We start from the raw sequence: 20,274 nt of genomic DNA on the forward strand, positions 1-20,274 counted from the left end.
AAATAGACTTTAAAATAAGGACTATTAAAAGGGACAAAGAAGGACACTACATAATGATCAAGGGATCGATCCAAGAAGAAGATATAACAATTGTAAATATTTATGCACCCAACATAGGAGCACCTCAATACATAAGGCAAATACTAACAACCATAAAAGGGGAGATCAACAGTAACACATTCATAGTAGGGGACTTTAACACCCCACTTTCACCCATGGACAGATCATCCAAAATGAAAATAAATAAGAAAACACAAGCTTTAAATGATACATTAAACAAGATGGACTTAATTGATATTTATAGGACACTCCATCCAAAAACAACAGAATACACATTTTTCTCAAGTGCTCATGGAACATTCTCCAGGATAGATCATATCTTGGGTCACAAATCAAGCCTTGGTAAATTTAAGAAAACTGAAATTGTATCAAGTATCTTCTCCGACCACAACGCCATGAGACTAGATATCAATTACAGGAAAAGATCTGTAAAAAATACAAACACATGGAGGCTAAACAATACACTAGTTAATAATGAAGTGATCACTGAAGAAATCAAAGAGGAAATAAAAAAATACCTAGAAACAAATGACAATGGAGACACAACGACCCAAAACCTATGGGATGCAGCAAAAGCAGTTCTAAGGGGGAAGTTTATAGCAATACAAGCCCACCTTAAGAAGCAGGAAACATCTCGAATAAACAACCTAACCTTGCACCTCAAGCAATTAGAGAAAGAAGAACAAAAAAACCCCAAAGCTAGCAGAAGGAAAGAAATCATAAAAATCAGATCAGAAATAAATGAAAAAGAAATGAAGGAAACAATAGCAAAGATCAATAAAACTAAAAGCTGGTTCTTTGAGAAGATAAACAAAATAGATAAACCACTAGCCAGACTCATCAAGAAAAAAAGGGAGAAGACTCAAATCAATAGAATTAGAAATGAAAAAGGAGAAGTAACAACTGACACTGCAGAAATAAAAAAAATCATGAGAGATTACTACAAGCAACTCTATGCCAATAAAATGGACAATCTGGAAGAAATGGACAAATTCTTAGAAATGCACAACCTGCCAAGACTGAATCAGGAAGAAATAGAAAATATGAACAGACCAATCACAAGCACTGAAATTGAAACTGTGATTAAAAACCTTCCAACAAACAAAAGCCCAGGACCAGATGGCTTCACAGGTGAATTCTATCAAACGTTTAGAGAAGAGCTAACACCTATCCTTCTCAAACTCTTCCAAAATATAGCAGAGGGAGGAACACTCCCAAATTCCTTCTACGAAGCCACCATCACCTTGATACCAAAACCAGACAAGGATGTCACAAAGAAAGAAAACTACAGGCCAATATCACTGATGAACATAGACGCAAAAATCCTCAACAAAATACTAGCAAACAGAATCCAACAGCACATTAAAAGGATCATACACCATGATCAAGTGGGGTTTATTCCAGGAATGCAAGGATTCTTCAATATACGCAAATCTATCAATGTGATAAACCATATTAACAAATTGAAGGAGAAAAACCATATGATCATCTCAATAGATGCAGAGAAAACTTTCGACAAAATTCAACACCCATTTATGATAAAAACCCTCCAGAAAGTAGGCATAGAGGGAACTTTCCTAAACATAATAAAAGCCATATATGACAAGCCCACAGCAAACATCATCCTCAATGGTGAAAAACTGAAAGCATTTCCACTAAGATCAGGAACAAGACAAGGTTGCCCACTCTCACCACTCTTATTCAACATAGTTTTGGAAGTTTTAGCCACAGCAATCAGAGAAGAAAAGGAAATAAAAGGAATCCAAATCGGAAAAGAAGAAGTAAAGCTGTCACTGTTTGCAGATGACATGATACTATACATAGAGAATCCTAAAGATGCTACCAGAAACCTACTAGAGCTAATCAATGAATTTGGTAAAGTAGCAGGATACAAAATTAATGCACAGAAATCTCTGGCATTCCTATATACTAATGATGAAAAATCTGAAAGTGAAATCAAGAAAACACTCCCATTTACCATTGCAACAAAAAGAATAAAATATCTAGGAATAAACCTACCTAAGGATACGAAAGACCTGTATGCAGAAAATTATAAGACACTGATGAAAGAAATTAAAGATGATACAAATAGATGGAGAGATATACCATGTTCTTGGATGGGAAGAATCAACATTGTGAAAATGACTCTACTACCCAAAGCAATCTACAGATTCAATGCAATCCCTATCAAACTACCACTGGCATTTTTCACAGAACTAGAACAAAAAATTTCGCAATTTGTATGGAAACACAAAAGACCCCGAATAGCCAAAGCAATCTTGAGAACGAAAAAAGGAGCTGGAGGAATAAGGCTCCCTGACTTCAGACTATATTACAAAGCAACAGTAATCAAGACAGTATGGTACTGGCACAAAAACAGAAAGATGGATCAGTGGAACAGGATAGAAAGCCCAGAGATAAACCCACGCACATATGGACACCTTATCTTTGATAAAGGAGGCAGGAATGTACAGTGGAGAAAGGACAGCCTCTTCAATAAATGGTGCTGGGAAAACTGGACAGGTACATGTAAAAGTATGAGATTAGATCACTCCCTAACACCATACACAAAAATAAGCTCAAAATGGATTAAAGACCTAAATGTAAGGCCAGAAACTATCAAACTCTTAGAAGAAAACATAGGAAGAACACTCTATGACATAAATCACAGCAAGATCCTTTCTGACCCACCTCCTAGAGTAATGGAAATAAAAACAAAAATAAACAAATGGGACCTAATGAAACTTCAAAGCTTTTGCACAGCAAAGGAAACCATAACCAAGACCAAAAGACAACCCTCAGAATGGGAGAAAACATTTGCAAATGAAGCAACTGACAAAGGATTAATCTCCAAAATTTACAAGCAGCTCATGCAGCTCAATAACAAAAAAACAAACAACCCCATCCAAAAATGGGCAGAAGACCTAAATAGACATTTCTCCAAAGAAGATATACAGAATGCCAACAAACACATGAAAGAATGCTCAACATCATTAATCATTAGAGAAATGCAAATCAAAACTACAATGAGATATCATCTCACACCAGTCAGAATGGCCATCATCAAAAAATCTAGAAACAATAAATGCTGGAGAGGGTGTGGAGAAAAGGGGACACTCTTGCACTGCTGGTGGGAATGTGAATTGGTTCAGCCACTGTGGAGAACAGTATGGAGGTTCCTTAAAAAACTACAAATAGAATTACCATATGACCCAGCAATCCCACTACTTGGCATATACCCTGAGAAAACCAAAATTCAAAAAGAGGCATGTACCAAAATGTTCATTGCAGCTCTATTTACAATAGCCAGGACATGGAAACAACCTAAGCGCCCATCATCGGATGAATGGATAAAGAAGATGTGGCACATATACACAATGGAATATTACTCAGCCTTAAAAAGAAATGAAATTGAGCTATTTGTAATGAGATGGATAGACCTAGAGTCTGTCATACAGAGTGAAGTAAGTCAGAAAGAAAAAGACAAATACCGTATGCTAACACATATATATGGAATTTAAGGGGAAAAAATGTCATGAAGAACCTAGGGGTAAGATAGGAATAAAGACGCAGACCTACTGGAGAACGGACTTGAGGATATGGGGAGGGGGAAGGGTGAGTTTTGACAGGGCGAGAGAGAGTCATGGACATATACACACTAACAAACGTAGTAAGGTAGATAGCTGGGGGGAAGCAGCCGCAAGGCACAGGGATATTAGCTCGGTGCTTTGTGACAGCCTGGAAGGGTGGGATGGGGAGAGTGGGAGGGAGGGAGACGCAAGAGGGAAGACATATGGGAACATATGTATATGTATAGCTGATTCACTTTGTTATAAAGCAGAAACTAACACACCATTGTAAAGCAATTATACCCCAATAAAGATGTTTAAAAAAAAAAAAAAATAAATAATGTTGAGGCTCAGCAAAAGATTTTAAAACAAGATATTTTAGGGTTTGAAAATTATTTTCATTTGAAAATGATAGTATGTATGTTTCTTTCCCTAAAACAACTCTGTCTAAATATCTCCACCTGAAACAGCATCTACGAACACCTACATTCAAATCCAAGGGCAGTGTGTGTTAACAACAACTGGTACTTGCTTGACTACTGCTCCACATTCTGAATTGCCCCCAAGATAGTGAATTTCTTTTATAGACTTAGGAAACTGCATGACATTTAGTTTGTGTTTTTCAGTAGTTCCACTTCATTTCATGTCATGATGCAAGTTTGAAGTCTAAAAATACTTCAAGTTACATGAAGCACAAATGAAGCTGAAGTTAAACTGCCTTGGATGAAGGGAGTGCACTTCATATCCAAGAAGAAATGTTTAAAATGTGTTCATCTTTCATTGGAGTGCCGTAGAAACTGTCCCATACACGAAGAAACAAAATGAAATTTGAAAGGGCAGTACTTTAGGAAAGGTATATTAACTAAACCAGGAACATCTAATTACCTGACATGGTGAAATGTTTAGGAATCCAGTGGTCTGGAATATGCCAGAATATTCCCTCCCAAAAATAAGGACAAATTTTTGCATCTAGGGCCTCCCACGATAAAGGGAAAACACAGTACCTGCTAGGCTGCTTTGGGTTTTGAAGGCAGCATCCTTCCATGTTTGGAAAAACTGTTTCTGGCCCAACATTCAGTAGTCTAGAAGGCTTCCGACCTTGAAGAGGGCCCAGAGCAGGAAAGGCACGTGATGCAGGTCCAGGCTGGGGTACAAGCAATTCTGCTACTTGGATCACAAAACCCAAGAGGCTCTATGACATTAAAAGTATCTCTGGCGGGAAGATATGCCACGTGGAGTTATGGCAAGTCCCGACCGGGAAATCCCAGCTGAGACCTCTAGGAATTATACACCATTTAATAAACAACTCCTGACATACTTCTGGGTCCTGGCAGAGACAGACTACCTAACCATGAGTCACGGATTGATCTTGTAGCCAGAGTTGCCCATCATACACAAGGTTTTGTTAAAAACCATCATAATGTTGAGCAGGTCCAACAGCAATCCACTGTAAGATGGAAGCAGTACATTTGGGATTGATGTGAGCAGGGGTAGACGCACAAGTAAACTGCATAAGCAGGTGGTCCAAATCCCCACGTCATCCACCACTGTGCTGGCACCTTTCACTAAGCTCATACCCATGGCTGCATGGAGACCAAGAGAGGGCACGTATGACAAGCTGACAGAGGAAGACAAAAACTAAGCTTGGGGTGTGGGTGCAAGCAGCTGAAAATGGATGGCAGCTGCCCTGCAGCCTCAGTCAGGAGTGGACTTGAAATATAGTGGCAAGGAAAAATCCCACCAATGGGCATAGCTCTGGGTAGTGCAAATGATCCTTTACTTTGTGGGGAATAAATAGGAGTTTAGAATAAATATGAACTCATGAGCAGTGGCTTGCCCTAGGAGAAGAAGTACTGGAAAATCTGGAATTGGGATTGAAGGGAGTCTGGGGTAGAGGCATATATATATGAATCCATGAGAGTGGGTATAAAGTGTGAAGATCTTTGTATTCCAAGTTAATATCCACTAGAGGGCATCCACCATAAAAGAGACACTTTGCTGAGACTGCGTCACAGCCTGATCTCGCGTCATTTCCTTCCCTCATGGGTCTTGATTCTGAGAACACTTCTTAAACAACCATAGTCTCTGTCTCAGGGGAACCCAACCTGCAACAGGTGTAAACATCCTTTCTGCAAGGTCTTTAAGGATACCTCGTATTTAAAAACTTCCACAGTTTTGCAGCAATTTATGCCAAGTGAAATTTTTAAAAAAAGTTACAAATATCTTCATTATCGGTTAGGTTCAGATTTTGCAGTCAAATTAGTTTCAAAACATATTTGTTGTTTAGGGTTTTTGAATTTCAGAATTCTGAATTAGGAATTGTAGACCAGTATTTAGAAATTGAACACCTTTGTTTTTCTAAGACAGCTACAGTTTAGCAAACCATGCATTATGATCAAGGTCCCTCAAAGATTTGAATTTTACATAAATAATGAAGTTCTTTAAGTTAATCTGTAATTGGATAGACCTAAACTAATCCATGAAAGGAAGTTTATGAGTTACCATATCTATGGTAACTGGGCATATAATTTCAAAAAACAGTCCTAAGTATTTAGCCCCTTGTCATAACTTAGGAGTTGAGAGACTTCAGATGAGACACTACAAAGGATGTAATAAAGAAAAGGAAAATTCCCTAGCTCAGGTTTTTCTGGTCTTCCACTCCAGCCCAAGCCTTGGGCCTCAACCCCAGGGCTTGAATAAAAAGGAAAGCACCAAAAATTTCAAAAAAACATGGTTTTGACTATCTTTGGGGCAAGCCACCATAATATGAAGTAGTAGAGCAGGAGGACATTTGTCTAAGAAACCAAAGAAATTCATCATCTAGCCACATTCTACAATACTCTCAAGCCCCGTATTTTGCAAAATAGTAGATGGGGAAATATAGGGTAACTTCAGATGAGAAGTTGTTAGATCAAAAACATAACTTTGGATATAAAATTGTTTAAGATGGAAAAATCTCTTCTATCCTAGAGTTAGTGTGTCTGTGATCTTAAAATGGTAAGTTAGAGCCATATTAAATATATATATATATATATATACACTCATAATTATTCTTTTAATCAATATAAAATATTTAATAATAAAGGCTGGAATCATCATTGCTTTCAAAGACTTGTTTTTACATACTATTCCTCTGAACCCTATCCCCTATCCCTTTGATCTTTATAATGTATCTGGGAAAGAGAGAGGGTACATATGATTATCCACATTTTAAAGAGGAGGAAATAGAAAACTAAATAGTTTATCTAAAATCACACGACTAGTAAGTGGGCAAAGCTATAACCGAAGCCACTCTAATACCATGTCCCTTACACTTCATACTTCATCACGTGGACAAAGCAAAACAAGAACAAAAACACAGTATCTGTGTGCTGTAGAATGTAAAGTCTTCTTTTAATTGAGTATGTGGATAAAAGTAGTGGGTTTTTTTAGCCTTCCAGTAAGTAAAACATTGAAGAACTGTCTCATTGGTCTTTTCAAGCAAAGAAACTGACTTGAACAGGTATTGAGACATATACTGTTCTTGATGAAAGCTAAATTGGTCATTTTGTATCCCCAGGATGAATTGTCAATTTGGTAAAGGCCCCTTAACATGCCCTTTATATCCACTGTTATTGTTTAACATTGGATTTGATGTTAAAACTACAATGCTATATATTCTATTACAAATAAATAATAAGAAATAATTTTAGGTGAAAATGCATTGTTATTAGAGCAGATCTCTTTCATTACATAGCTTGCTGCTACTTAACTAATCACTCTTCTGAAGAACAAAATCGTGTGCAAAACCATTGACATATAGTGAAAATATTGAGTTTAGAAGTCAATGAATGACACTGTACTATAACTTCAAACATGCCACTACTCTGCTGAGACTATGAACCAATCACTTCAATTTTTTGAATTTTAATTTTCTTATTTGTGAAATGATAATAATATTACCAATTCTCAAGTAATTCACAATATTGTCACAATTTTGAAATTCAATAAACTTACATGAAATTCCTCTGTTTTTAAATGATGAGCTAATTGATTTGGCTCTTCTTATCCTGTTACTTACGTGGGCACTTCTTGACACAAAATGCTCCATAGGTGTATTTTGCATTGAAGTTATGCTCCAGTTGAAAGGTTGTTGGATTGTAGACAAAAGTTTGCGGGCACTGAGTAACACATGCTCCACTATCATTGAAGTTCATGCAGGCCTGCAACACAGCAAAGATTAATTTTGTTTTAAAAATAACCTTCATAATACTTGTTAAAGGGACACTGCTACAACAGTTCTGTGATAGGTTGTATTGTTTATTCAGCGTACATCAATTTCATAAAAACTGGAAAATCTGATAACTTCCTAGTTGTAAGGGCTTATTTTTTAACTTTGCATTTGTTTTGTACTTCTCAATTTTACAAAACTGTTTTTCTAATGTCAGTAAATACACCATCTACAGTTATTGATGTTCTAATTGCTTGGTATCTATCCATTGATTTCTAAACTGAGAATTGGTTTAAATTATTAAAGTTAGATAATAGTGAAAACTTATTTAAGCTTACCCTTATCCAAAGGGTTTATGTTGAGTCTTAGAGTCTGGCAGTGACAACTAAATCTCCATTTGTACAGGCTAGACTTTCCTTAAAGCTGGTTGGGAGAGTTCAGTGCCTTAAGTGATATGGTAAGTCCATTCATCACCATCGTATAGTGAGAAAATGTGATGGTCATTCAAACTGGACTTAAAGAAAAGTCTCTGCCAGGTGACTAGTCAAGTGTAAATGTAGGGGGTATGATGCCAAAATGTAAAGAAGTAGCTATACTTAGCCCATAATTAAATAATATGATACCATTTCCTATATGGTCTTTTTCATAATGTTATACCATTTACTAAAAGTCACCAGTTCCAAGTAAATTTGTTTCTGCTGACATATATTTGTACTGAGACCTCAATTTGTTAATATGTTCAAATGCATTTGAGAATGATTAAAAACAACTGTACCACCTAAGAGTTAGGTATTTGATATGAAAAGAGAACATATGTATAAGTACATAAAAACATGTGATTAGCAAAATAGGGGATGAACTAATTATCTTAATTTAATAATTTAAACATTCATAGGAATAATTTAGGCCTTGGAAGGCAAGCTAATGTGAACTCAAGCTATATTTTACATATCATCATATATTGTACGTATTCTTATTAATAAGCACTAATTTATTCTGTTTCCTCAAAACATTTTCTTAATCAATTGTTGTTTTAGCAAGCACTTTATCACAAACATGACAATTCCCTGATGATGGTCTACGAGATGCATAATCAGAACGAGATTCACTGATAATACATTATTCACTAAGATGACATTCTCCAGGAAGAATCTATTAAAAACCAATCTAGGAAACTCAGTAAGTTTTAATTTATGGGTATAAAACTTCATGTGTCCTCATAATTGCTTTACTAACATATTTCATACAGTGTTGTGCACAGATTGCTTGGCAACAAATGGACATAAGCCAGAGAAATCAAACAAGTTTACCTTCCAGACAGCATACAATACAACATAACTTACACCAAAGTCTTGGTCTGGCATTCTTGAACATTCTGTACTAAATGCCAAAGTGGAATCACTGGCCCATTCCATAAAAGTAATGAAATGAGAATTCTGAAGCTCCCTCAGCACTCTGCTTATTGTGATAATGGAACCATGAAAAAAATGCAGTGAAGATTCTAAGTGAAAGTTAACACCAATTGTTGGTGTTTACTGTTGCTACTGTTTTGAAATTACTGTTTTGAAACACTTGTTCAGCAACTTCCAGATCAAGCTTCAATCCCATGTCTGGTGATAGGCAAGGGAAAGGGTCTCAGTTCAAGGTCTGCTGAGCATCTTCTGTATACTTTTAACATTTTTCTTCTCTTTCCTTCTTCCTCCCTACTCATTTCTGCAATACACACTTTTGTTTCACTATAAAATTAGGATAGACAAATTAAGTTTCTTGTGACATTAAGAAAAGAAATTACTGTGTATCTACATCATAAGAGCTATAATCTATAATTTGCTTATTTCCAGAATTAAGTGCCAAATTGAAAAAAAGACTCAGTTCTAAATATATCTGTGTATTCTCTGAATATTTGAGAGGGGAAAAAAAACAAAATAAATTCCTGTGTGCAATTTTAGCAACGAAAATAGTTTATTATTTTATGATTTTTAGCTTAAAATGAAACTAATGCTCTGTGTGTATGAAATTTCATTAACTATAGCTCACAGAATTGTCTGCATGTATTCAAAAGAATAGAAAGACCTTTATCAAGGATATCAAAATGTAATTAAAAAGTGACCCCTACAAGCTATAAATATTAATTTTGAGGACATAAAAGTGTCCTCTTCTAAAATAAAAATCATACAGATTAGCATATAAATTGCTTTAAACGTGCATCTGTAAATCTTATAAATCTTGAATAATATTAGCTTGTAAACAATATAAACTGTAAAACAGTTAAATTCACAAATTTGTGTGATTTAATCTTGAAATTTATATTTGAGAAATAAAATGCAAGTGCCCCCACTCAGAAGACTCGACTCAACGATGCAACAACACACATAGGTAATCACCGTAAATTCTGGAAGGATGCTGTTAGCTTTTTAAAAGATATCTCAATATGTTCTCCTTCATGTTGTCCAATAAACCTCACTCATAATATAAACTGTAATCAGAAAAACATAATTCGTTTAGTAGAACAGAACAATCCTAGTTAATTAATAGCCACCCAGTGAAGGAATGACTTCTAGGAAGTCAGAGCATCTTTCTTAATCCTAAAATGGCAAAATTTGATCTTATCTTAATAAGATATTAAAGACTCAATGTGCCTGAGTCAAACCAGGATGGAGGGGAGGACCAGAGAGTGAAAGGGACAGCTGCCAGACTTACAAAGCAGTCGGTATCCTTAGGTCCCGAGCAGCCTCCAGCACATTCTCGGTGACAGCAGTCACTAACGTAGGGTCCGTAGCACCTGCCATCACACTGTTCTGCACAGACAGTCCTTGTCACTGCAGAAGACAGAGATAGGTCCTCATCAAAGTCAGCCACCAAGAGAAACTTCTAAGGGGATTTGGAGTAGCTGAGAAAAGTTGAGCCCTGGAGAAACAATGTACTCAACTGTCATTGACTCAGCTCAGCAAACATTTACTGAAGGAAGTCTGTAATTGATCAAAATTACTGTAAAACCCAAAATTACTGCAAAATTAAAACCCTTCAAAATTAATACACGAATGTGTTTTCTATATTCTTTCTTGTTCCAGCAAGTACTTAAAGGCTTTACAAAACTCACACAACTTAGCAAGAAAGAATCAAATTTAGAACAACTGAATGCGACATTTTGGCAGGTCGTGAAGGATGGAGTCAGCAGCGAAGTCAACTTTCAGTGTGCACAGTGAGGGCCTGCAGCGGGCGGTGTCCCCAGGAGTGAGTGCAACATTTTTGGTAGTCAATGCAGAAAGGGGAACAGAAACTTTTACATGATTCACATTATATCATTCCTATCAGATACATCGATGCTAGATAGGTGATAAAATGGATATGTGACTGACATATAAATAGGTAGGTAGGCAGGTAGACAAAGAGAGGTAGATAATGGATCTGTAGTAGCACAACTGTTTCTATTCCTGAGATTTAAGTGCAGTTTCTTCTAAGATTTCTGAAAAAGGAGGGACTTGTGTAAGGAAGAGTGCAACACCACAGGAGGAAGGAAAGGATGGAGGAGGGAAAGAAAGAAGGAGGAAAGGAAGAGAGGGAGGGAGAGAGATATATTCATAACAAACACAACAAAAACTTCTATTAGTTTTTTCTTATAACATCCTTCAATCCAAGCTGACAGCAGTATGTCAAGGTATACATTGGACATCAAAATTATAGCATTGAGGGACACATTTCCGCTTATCACACTTATTCTAAAGATATATTGTAAAAGTATTTAGAGAAATGAATTTTACAGCATATGTGTAGCACATCATTTCTTTGCTTCTGTATTTCCACTTCACCCTTGTTTCTTCCCACCTCTTTGAGTTCTTCAAAGCTTCCTTCACTGCTATCATAGCAAGACACCACTCTAGTGTTCCTCAGAGCTGGTCTTCACAATTTTCTTTGGTCTAAGGGCTCATATACCTGGATGAAATCATTCATCTCTGCTTTGCATACTACCTATAGGTAGATAACATCAGATCCAGATCTGAATTCTCTATTGAGATGCAATATTTATTTCTAGGTGTCTACAAAAGTTCTCATTTAAATGTACAAAATGGAATGTATCATTTCCCCACCTCCACCATCAAGTATATCTCTCTTATTTGTTCCCTTACCTCAATTAATGATAGTACCAACCATCCAGTAGCTCAATTAAAATTTGGGGACATGTTTTCTATTTCTCCTTTCCCCTCACCCTCACTTCTCATACCTAATAAAAATCCCAAATACTAGCAATAGATAATTTTCATTACTGTCTCTCCTCTCTACTCCAACTTTGTTCTGAGACTTAGCTCTAAATTATTACATAGCCTTCTAAAAGATTTATCAGATCACAATCCTCTATGCCACTCTAAAAGTAATGATTGGAAAATATGGGCAACTGCATATAAATCAGTGTTGTTTCACAGTATGAAGCTTACTTCCCATCTCTGCACTAGAAGAGTAAACCCTTAGCAAGGAATAAAAGTCCTCTATCAATTGACCATCATTTCTACCGGCATCTCTCACTACTCTCATTGTGATCTTCACATCCAAACAGAGAAATACCGCTTGTGGTCCCCAGTTCCTTTCATGGTACACAACTGTAATTTTCACTGCCTTTTCACAATGCATTCCTTCATGACGAAAAGAACCCTATCTGCCTTCTCTGTCTAGCAAATACTCATTCATAAGATCCACTTAAGGCGCCATTTTGCTCTGAAACCTTTTCAGACACATCTCCACCCTGAGTTAATCTGACACACTTGCTTCTGAGCAAGTAAGCAGATGAATTAAATCTACTCATTAACTCTTCATATTCACACATGTGCTTTACATTAACGTTCCTATCTTTTAACCAATTGTTATATTTATTTAGATGTCCTAATTAGTAATTAATACCATATAAAGGAAATACTTTTAACAGACACTTTTGGAAAGAACAGATTCAAATATAATTCCTCTCTTCCAGATTCAACGAGGCTCTTTTGATGTATTAAGAGTTGCTTATTGAAATGGCAGACATATGTTAAGTAATCAAATTACTAGATTTGAAATCAGTGTTATCACAGGACAGTCTACTAATTTGCTTTTAGTTGACAGGCTTTGCTCAGCTGGAAAATAGCATGAAGTAAGAGAGCAATCATATCCTATAAATCATATCATGTTTTAATCCTAGACATATATGTCTAAGTGTTAATTTCTCTTTTTAACTCTATGGTGATTTAAGGTAACTATACAAAATGTTTCAATTTCTCTTTATTTATATACTTTGGTCTTTCCTACCAAATGAGGAAATTAATGTATATAGTATTTAAGGAAATAACCATGATTTTATTTTTATAAATTATTTATTAAATGTTCATAAGATAATTTCTCTCATTGAGTACACTATTTAAGTATAAAAACAATATGTTAGAAAAAGAATCTAACGTAGTACAACCTTAGGTTCAATAATTATTATACTGTGAACTTTTAAAACATGTATTCAAATTATTCAATCATATGTGTTGTCAACTATAAATTTTTCAAAATAGCAATTTCTTCCATACAGTGGTCACCTATCTCACATTTTCTCAGGACATTTTGATGTTAGAGATGCCATTCCATTTCAGGAACATGCAAAGAAACATCCTTCTAAGGCATTATTTTTTAAATTTTTGATTTACGATATTAAAAGGGAATTCTGGGATTTGTTTCAAAAGCAGTCTACAATTATATTTTTTCAAAAGGTAAGATACATTTAACACTAAAAAATCACTATTTATTACCATAGTTTTCACACACCTAAAGTTCAGTAAGCATGAAACGTATTTAGAAATCTTTGCTTAACAGATAATAAGTAAGCAAAAGAACAAAGCAATAAGCTTAATCTCTAAATAATGATGAGACACTGTTAAGAAACATTTCTTCACATTGTTATGAGTTTTGTTTCCAGAAAGAAAACTTTCCCTTTGTACAGTCTGTTTAATGGAACTTGCTGATTAATAAGCATTACTTAATATGAATTAAACACATCAAACTATAGTCATGTTTTATTATGATGAAAACACAAAACAAAAAACAGGTCCTGAAATCAATCAGATAATTCACTTAGCCTCCATGGGAACATTAACTTATAATTGCTTTGGTTATTTTAATTTCCATCCTTGCTTGTCTATTATTTCATTAGAATTTTTTTCCCCTATATTTATTATCTTTTCTAAATTGCTTCATTGGGTACATTACAATATTTGGGTTGAATTTTTACTAGCTTGTTATTTAGTGGTACATCACTAACTCTGATTGCTTAACATAAAAGATAAAACCTGGGAAATTAAAATGCTTATTATATTAGGGTCAGTAAATTTGAAATTGGAAACGGGGATTCATTCAAAATATCCATGAGAATCAGATGGATATTGGGTCCTTAACATTTAAGGAACCAAGCATTCTGTAGTAGTAAGAGGATGCTGCTGAGAGAATATCTATCATCTCAAAAAAACTAAAGTATCTATAAGTAGGTTTATTACATCAGCATTTAACTAATAAAAACAAGGGCTTAATTACTTCTTAAAATATAATAGTAACTACCCTTAAAGTTACTCCCTTAGAAGAAATTAATTTTATTTGAAGAACTTTAGCAATTTACTAATCAAATATTTACTGTTACTTCTTATGAGTTACAAAAGGAAAATGAGCATTCATAAATGATGCAAAACAGAGCATTGACATCACGGTGACTAAACAAAAGGATCTCTGCCCATTAAAAAACAAATGACGTAAATTTAGGCAAAGTCTTTGCGTTTTCTTCCTACATTTTACACCCGGCCCCCTTTTTCCTCCTTGCCATCCATTCCTCCTTCATCATCTCCTCCATCTTCGCACCCTCAGTGCCTTCTGCTTCTCTTCACTTCCTCTGCCCCGTGGCTCTGAACCAGGCTTTCTATGATCACTGAACAGGATTCTTGCATCAGTGAAAATTTTGATTTAGTTGAAAATCAGTGGGGCCCAAGATTTTCCATTCTAATGAACTCCCAGGTTATGTCACTGCCTACTAGTCCACAGACCTCATTTGGAGTAGCAGGATATAGAGTGCTTAAAAAAAAAAATGCCTGGGAATCACCTAATTCCTATTAAATCAAAATTACCTGCCATGTTCTAAGATTTGATACTTTTAATAAGCTCCCCAGGTGATTTCCAATATGCAGTCTAGAGCTGAAAACAATTATTCTATCCAGTGAAAATGGGAAAAACTCTAGGTTATTTCCAGCATTTGACTGATTGACTAACTAATTATTCTTTGTCTGAGATTTAATCACACTGACTGTCCTCTTCCTTTAATTTCCTATTGGTGTTGTTAAGCCCTCTATCACTAATAGGGAGATTAAGCAAACACAACTGATGTGCAAGCAGGTAGGAAAATGTGGGAAGAAAAAGACCTAAAGTGGGAACAGAAATATTGCTTGGCTAATTCTGAAGGCAAAACTTTCAGATAAGTGAGACAGTCAGAAAACTGTTCCTTTCTCTTACGCAGCAGCTGTTTATGTGACAAGTATCCTGAGCAGCCCCCAATTACATTGCTAAGCATATTTTGAAGCATGCTTATTTTTATTTCATTCTATTTCAGTTAGTATTCAATGACCTGCACCTCTATGATGCCTAGATTACTTCTGTTTATTGACCAAATTTCGACAAACTATGTCCGTGAAACACATTGTGTCCATTAAATAGATGGTACTTCAGTGGAATGGTTTTAGTGTTAGGCTGTTTTCAGTTACAAACTTGGAGGTTTGAGCAATAGGAAAAATGCTTGGGTTAAAGCAAAGGTGATTTGGGTTGGATGTGAAGAATTTATTGACTATTAGAGTGATAAAAACACTGTAATGAGACACTGAATAGGTTTCTTGAGTCTTTATTTGTCAGTATTTAAGGGAAATATCTTCTGAATGCTTTAGACCTCCACTAAATTAAAGACAGCGGGCTTGATGAAATGCTCTCTAGAGGTACCCTCTAGTTCTACAATCTAATATTTACTCCTATGAGTCGTGAAATTGTGACCGCCCCCCGCCCCCGCAAAATGAACGCTTTGGGTTTTGTAACATGCTTCTAGAAAGCTACTATCATCAGAATCGACTTTAAATGAAGCAAATAAAGCTCATAGACCATTCAAGAATATTACTTCCAGAGCATGCTGAAATGTGTAGAAAATCAGGTTTAATGACACTAACACTAAACTACATACCACTATTAATTTTCCCAGGGGAGAATAATTGGACACATCTGTGTGTCCAGTGCCTGATAGACTGTAAGAATTACATAGAAAGATACCTGGTCCTCTTCCTACTTTCTGATTCAATAAATCTAGGGAAGGGGCCAGAAAATTCATTTTTTTATTGGGAGCCCCAAGGTTTTCAGCCTTTATAAACCAATATTTTAATACCTCTCCTCTAAGATACTCTCTCCTTCTTATTGTGTGGCCACCGCAGGAAGGGTAAAGCATTTATTTAGACGGGAAGGCAGAGATGGAGATAGGTCTTAAACTGTACTGCTGCTTCCTATCTCACATTAGATCACAGAATAATTGACAATAATTGTTGCCGCACAGAGTCAAGCCTCAGGATACATAGAGACTATATCCTGATCTGGACAGGGAAGGAATTTTGAATTTTAATAATTTAATATTTTATTAATTATTTTAACCAGTAGCATAAGGCCTAATGCATTGAAAAAAAGGCTATGTAGAATTATAAAAACGTATCTGGGCTTTCTAAACTACCACAGTTATACCCATCTTCACATCACAGAAGAAAATATAACATCATCTTTTACTTCTAATTAGTCTGGTGATAGCTACTCCAAAGGAACTGACCATTCATACCATAAGGTGAACACCCCTACAAGTATTATAATGGTTTAATCTTATATGCAATAACTGCTACAGTTCACCTGAAAAACATGGTAGATACCTGCAAAGCCCTTACTGAAACTGACATTCAGAGTCAGTTAGTAAAAGTATGCCTAAATTTGGCAGCTACTAATCAAGTTTGACCCTTGTCCCAGTTAATTCCCTGGTGACCCATGGGCTATGACATGATAATATTGCTAGTTATGTCATATAGGAAAGGAATCTTGTCTACTCTATTCTTCATCAACAGCTGCTTTATTCATTTATTTAATGAATTTTTATTCAACCCATTTTTAAAAGACATGCTCAGTGGTTCATTAAGGGACCTTAAAGCTGATTTTAAACTACCCTCTTGGCCACCAGGGAAATTCTCCCTTATTAACAGGCTATTAACATCAGCAAAGTTTATGAGTCAGGATTAAAAAAAACAAAAACAAAAATAATATTGCCCTATTACATGAACTATAAAAGTATTCTTGAGGGTGAGTGTGAGTTTTTGCATAATCTTTCCAAGACTATATATACAGATTCCAAGATAATAAGGGAAGTGTATGTATGAATTGGCATAATGGAACCATAAATAGTATTAAAAATATATTTTTACATTAGAATCGATGGCTACACCTTACATACACAAATAAATGATATACTGGAAATAAAGTGATTAAAAAATGGAATTATCTTATCATGGATGTGTTACAAACCAAAAAATGAGGAAAAGTTGACATTCAACCTTGCATTATAGCAGACCAAACGTCTCTATATCCAGACTTGATGAAAATGAACACACACACACACACACACGCACATGCACACACACACACACACACACACAATCTGTTTTACTTACCCTAGTTCCCCATCCAGAATATCAATAGACTGAAATAAAGACAATCTCTCCTACCCAGTATATATCTGGATGAGTTTCCTTCTGAAATTGGCCAAAAAAATGCCAATTTTGTAATGAAAATAATCAGAAAATATTAAAATGGAAAAGAAAATATTAAAACAGAAAAATTGAGCAAAGACTATGAATAGAAAGTTTAAGAAAAAAATAGAAATGCTCAATAATTATGTAAAAAAGACATTTGACTTCAGCTATAATCCAGGAACTATAAATTAAATCAGGGATATGTTGTTGTGTACATAATTCTTAAATGAAAAAAAAATATCTAGTTTACATGCAGGTTAAAAATTGAGCAAACTATTGGTGTGTATCAAAACTGATACAAGATTTTTGAAGACTAATTTGCTGCTAACAAATTTGTGTGTGTAAATTCACATGTGACCAAGCAGTTTTATTTCTAGCAATCTGACACAGAAAAATGTGTACATATGGACAGATATGTATTTAAAATGCTCACTGGTTGTAATTGAGACTAACAGAATGTAATCTAATGTCCACTAAGAAGGAATTTGTTAAGTAAATTACAGGTCACCCAGAACTTGGGAAACTCCTGCAGGACTAAATAAAGAATGAAGTTAATCGCAATCTGCTGAAATGAAAGGATTTTGAAAATATAATGTACAATGAAATAAAAGTGATAGAAGAGTAAATATAGTGTACTCATTTTTGTAAAACAAAATCCCAGAACTTATATACACTTACGTGAATAAATATACACATGAATGTACACATATATACCAAACATTACCATAAAGTAATCACTTTATGGAAAAATGTAGGTTGGGGGGAATGGTGCTCATTGATGGGCATACATTTTCACTTTTAATTCTATACATTTGAGTTTGATAAAAATTTTTCTAAAGAAAACTATAATATGAAATAATCTATGCATTTGGCAGAGCAAGTTAATTATCCCAGTGTTACAGATGAAGAAATTAACATTTAAAAAATATTTAACTAGGGTTTCCCTGATGGCGCAGTGGTTGAGAGTCTGCCTGCCGATGCAGGGGACACTGGTTCGTGCCCCAGTCCAGGAAGATCCCACATGCCACGGAGTGGCTGGGCCCGTGAGCCATGGTCGCTGAGCCTGCGCGTCCAGAGACTGTGCTCTGCAATGGGAGAGGCCACAACAGTGAGAGGCCCGCGTACCACAAAAAAAAACAAACAAAAAAATTAACTAGCTTATCCTAGGTCACATGATTTATTATAAAGTAGGGTCTTAATTTCCAGAATCGTATATATCTTCCTTAATATGTTTACATTAAAGAGCCACAAACAATAGGTGTCTAAAGACCAAAGGGGGTGAGGGTGGGAGGAACATAGTTCCAAAGACTGTTTAAAATACAACATGGGAGAAGGAACTAAGACGGTGCAGTAGAAGGACGTGCTCTCACTCCCTCTTGCGGGAACACCAGAATCACATCTAGCTGCTGGACAATCATTAACAGGAAGACACTGGAACTCACCAAAAAAGATAACCCACAACCAAAGACAAAAGAGAAGCCACAGTGAGATGGTAGGAGGGGTGCAATCACAGTAAAATCAAATCCCATAACTGTTGGGTGGGTGACTCACAGACTGAAGAACACTTATACCACAGAAGTCCACCCACTGGAGTGAAGGTTCTGAGCCCCAAGTCAGGCTTACCAACCTGGGGGTCTAGCAAAGGGAGGAGGAATTCCTAGAGAATCAGACTTTGAAGGCTTGTGGGAATTGATTGCAAGACTTTGACAGGACTGGGGGAAACAGAGACTCCACTCTTAGAGGGCACACACAAAGTAGTGGTGCATTGGGACCCAGGAGAAGGAGCAGTGACCCCAGGGGAGACTGAACCAGACCTACCTGCTAGTGTTGGAGGGTCTCCTGTAGAGGTGGGGTTGGGGGGCTGTGGTTCACCATGGGGACAAGGACACTGGCAGCAGAAGTTCTGGGAAGTACTCCTTGACATAAGCCCTCCCAGAGTCGGTCATTAGCCCCACCAAAGAGCCCAGGTAGGCTCCAGTGTTGGGTTTCTTCAGGCCAAACAACCAATAGGGAGGGAATCCAGCCCCACCCATCAACAGTCAAGTGGACTAAAGTTTTACTGAGCTCTGCCCACCAGAGCAACAGTCAGCTCTACCCGCCACCAGTCAATCCCATCAAGCCTCTTAGATAGCCTCAACCACCAGAGGGCAGACAGCAGAAGCAAGACTACAATCCTGCAGCCTGTGGAACAAAAACCACATTCAAAGAAAGACATACAAGATGAAAAAGCAGAGGGCTATGTACCAGATGGGCTATGTACAAGATGAAGAAACAAGATAAAACCCCAGAAAAACAACTAAATGAAGTGGAAATAGGCAAACTTTCAGAAAAAGAATTCAGAATAATGACAGTGAAGACGATCCAGGACCTTGGAAAAAGAATGGAGACAAAGATCAAGAAGATGCAAGAAATGTTTAACAAAGACCTAGAAGAATTAAAGAACAAGCAGAGATGAACAATATAATAAGTGAAATGAAAACTACACTAGAAGGAATCAATAGCAGAATAACTGAGGCAGAAGAACAGATAAGTGACCTGGAAGACAGAATGGTGGAATTCACTGTTGCGGAACAGAATAAAGAAAGAAGAATGAAAAGAAATGAAGACAGCCTAAGAGACTTCTGGG

General features: G+C 36.1%; 1 protein-coding gene across 1 annotated transcript in view; it reads right to left on the minus strand.

Annotated features, from left to right (window-relative positions):
* ERBB4 (erb-b2 receptor tyrosine kinase 4) overlaps window positions 1–20,274 on the minus strand; it is a 694,050-nt gene that overhangs the window by 308,755 nt on the left and 365,021 nt on the right. The window contains exons 5-6 of the mRNA XM_065880236.1: window positions 10,540–10,658; window positions 7,690–7,831 (exon numbers count right to left, since the gene is read on the minus strand). Of these exons, the coding sequence (XP_065736308.1) occupies window positions 7,690–7,831; window positions 10,540–10,658 (261 nt within the window). The remainder of the gene's footprint in view (window positions 1–7,689; window positions 7,832–10,539; window positions 10,659–20,274) is intronic.

The sequence above is a fragment of the Phocoena phocoena genome, chromosome 7 (genome assembly GCF_963924675.1).
Source record: "Phocoena phocoena chromosome 7, mPhoPho1.1, whole genome shotgun sequence".
Classification (NCBI taxonomy): domain Eukaryota; kingdom Metazoa; phylum Chordata; class Mammalia; order Artiodactyla; family Phocoenidae; genus Phocoena; species Phocoena phocoena.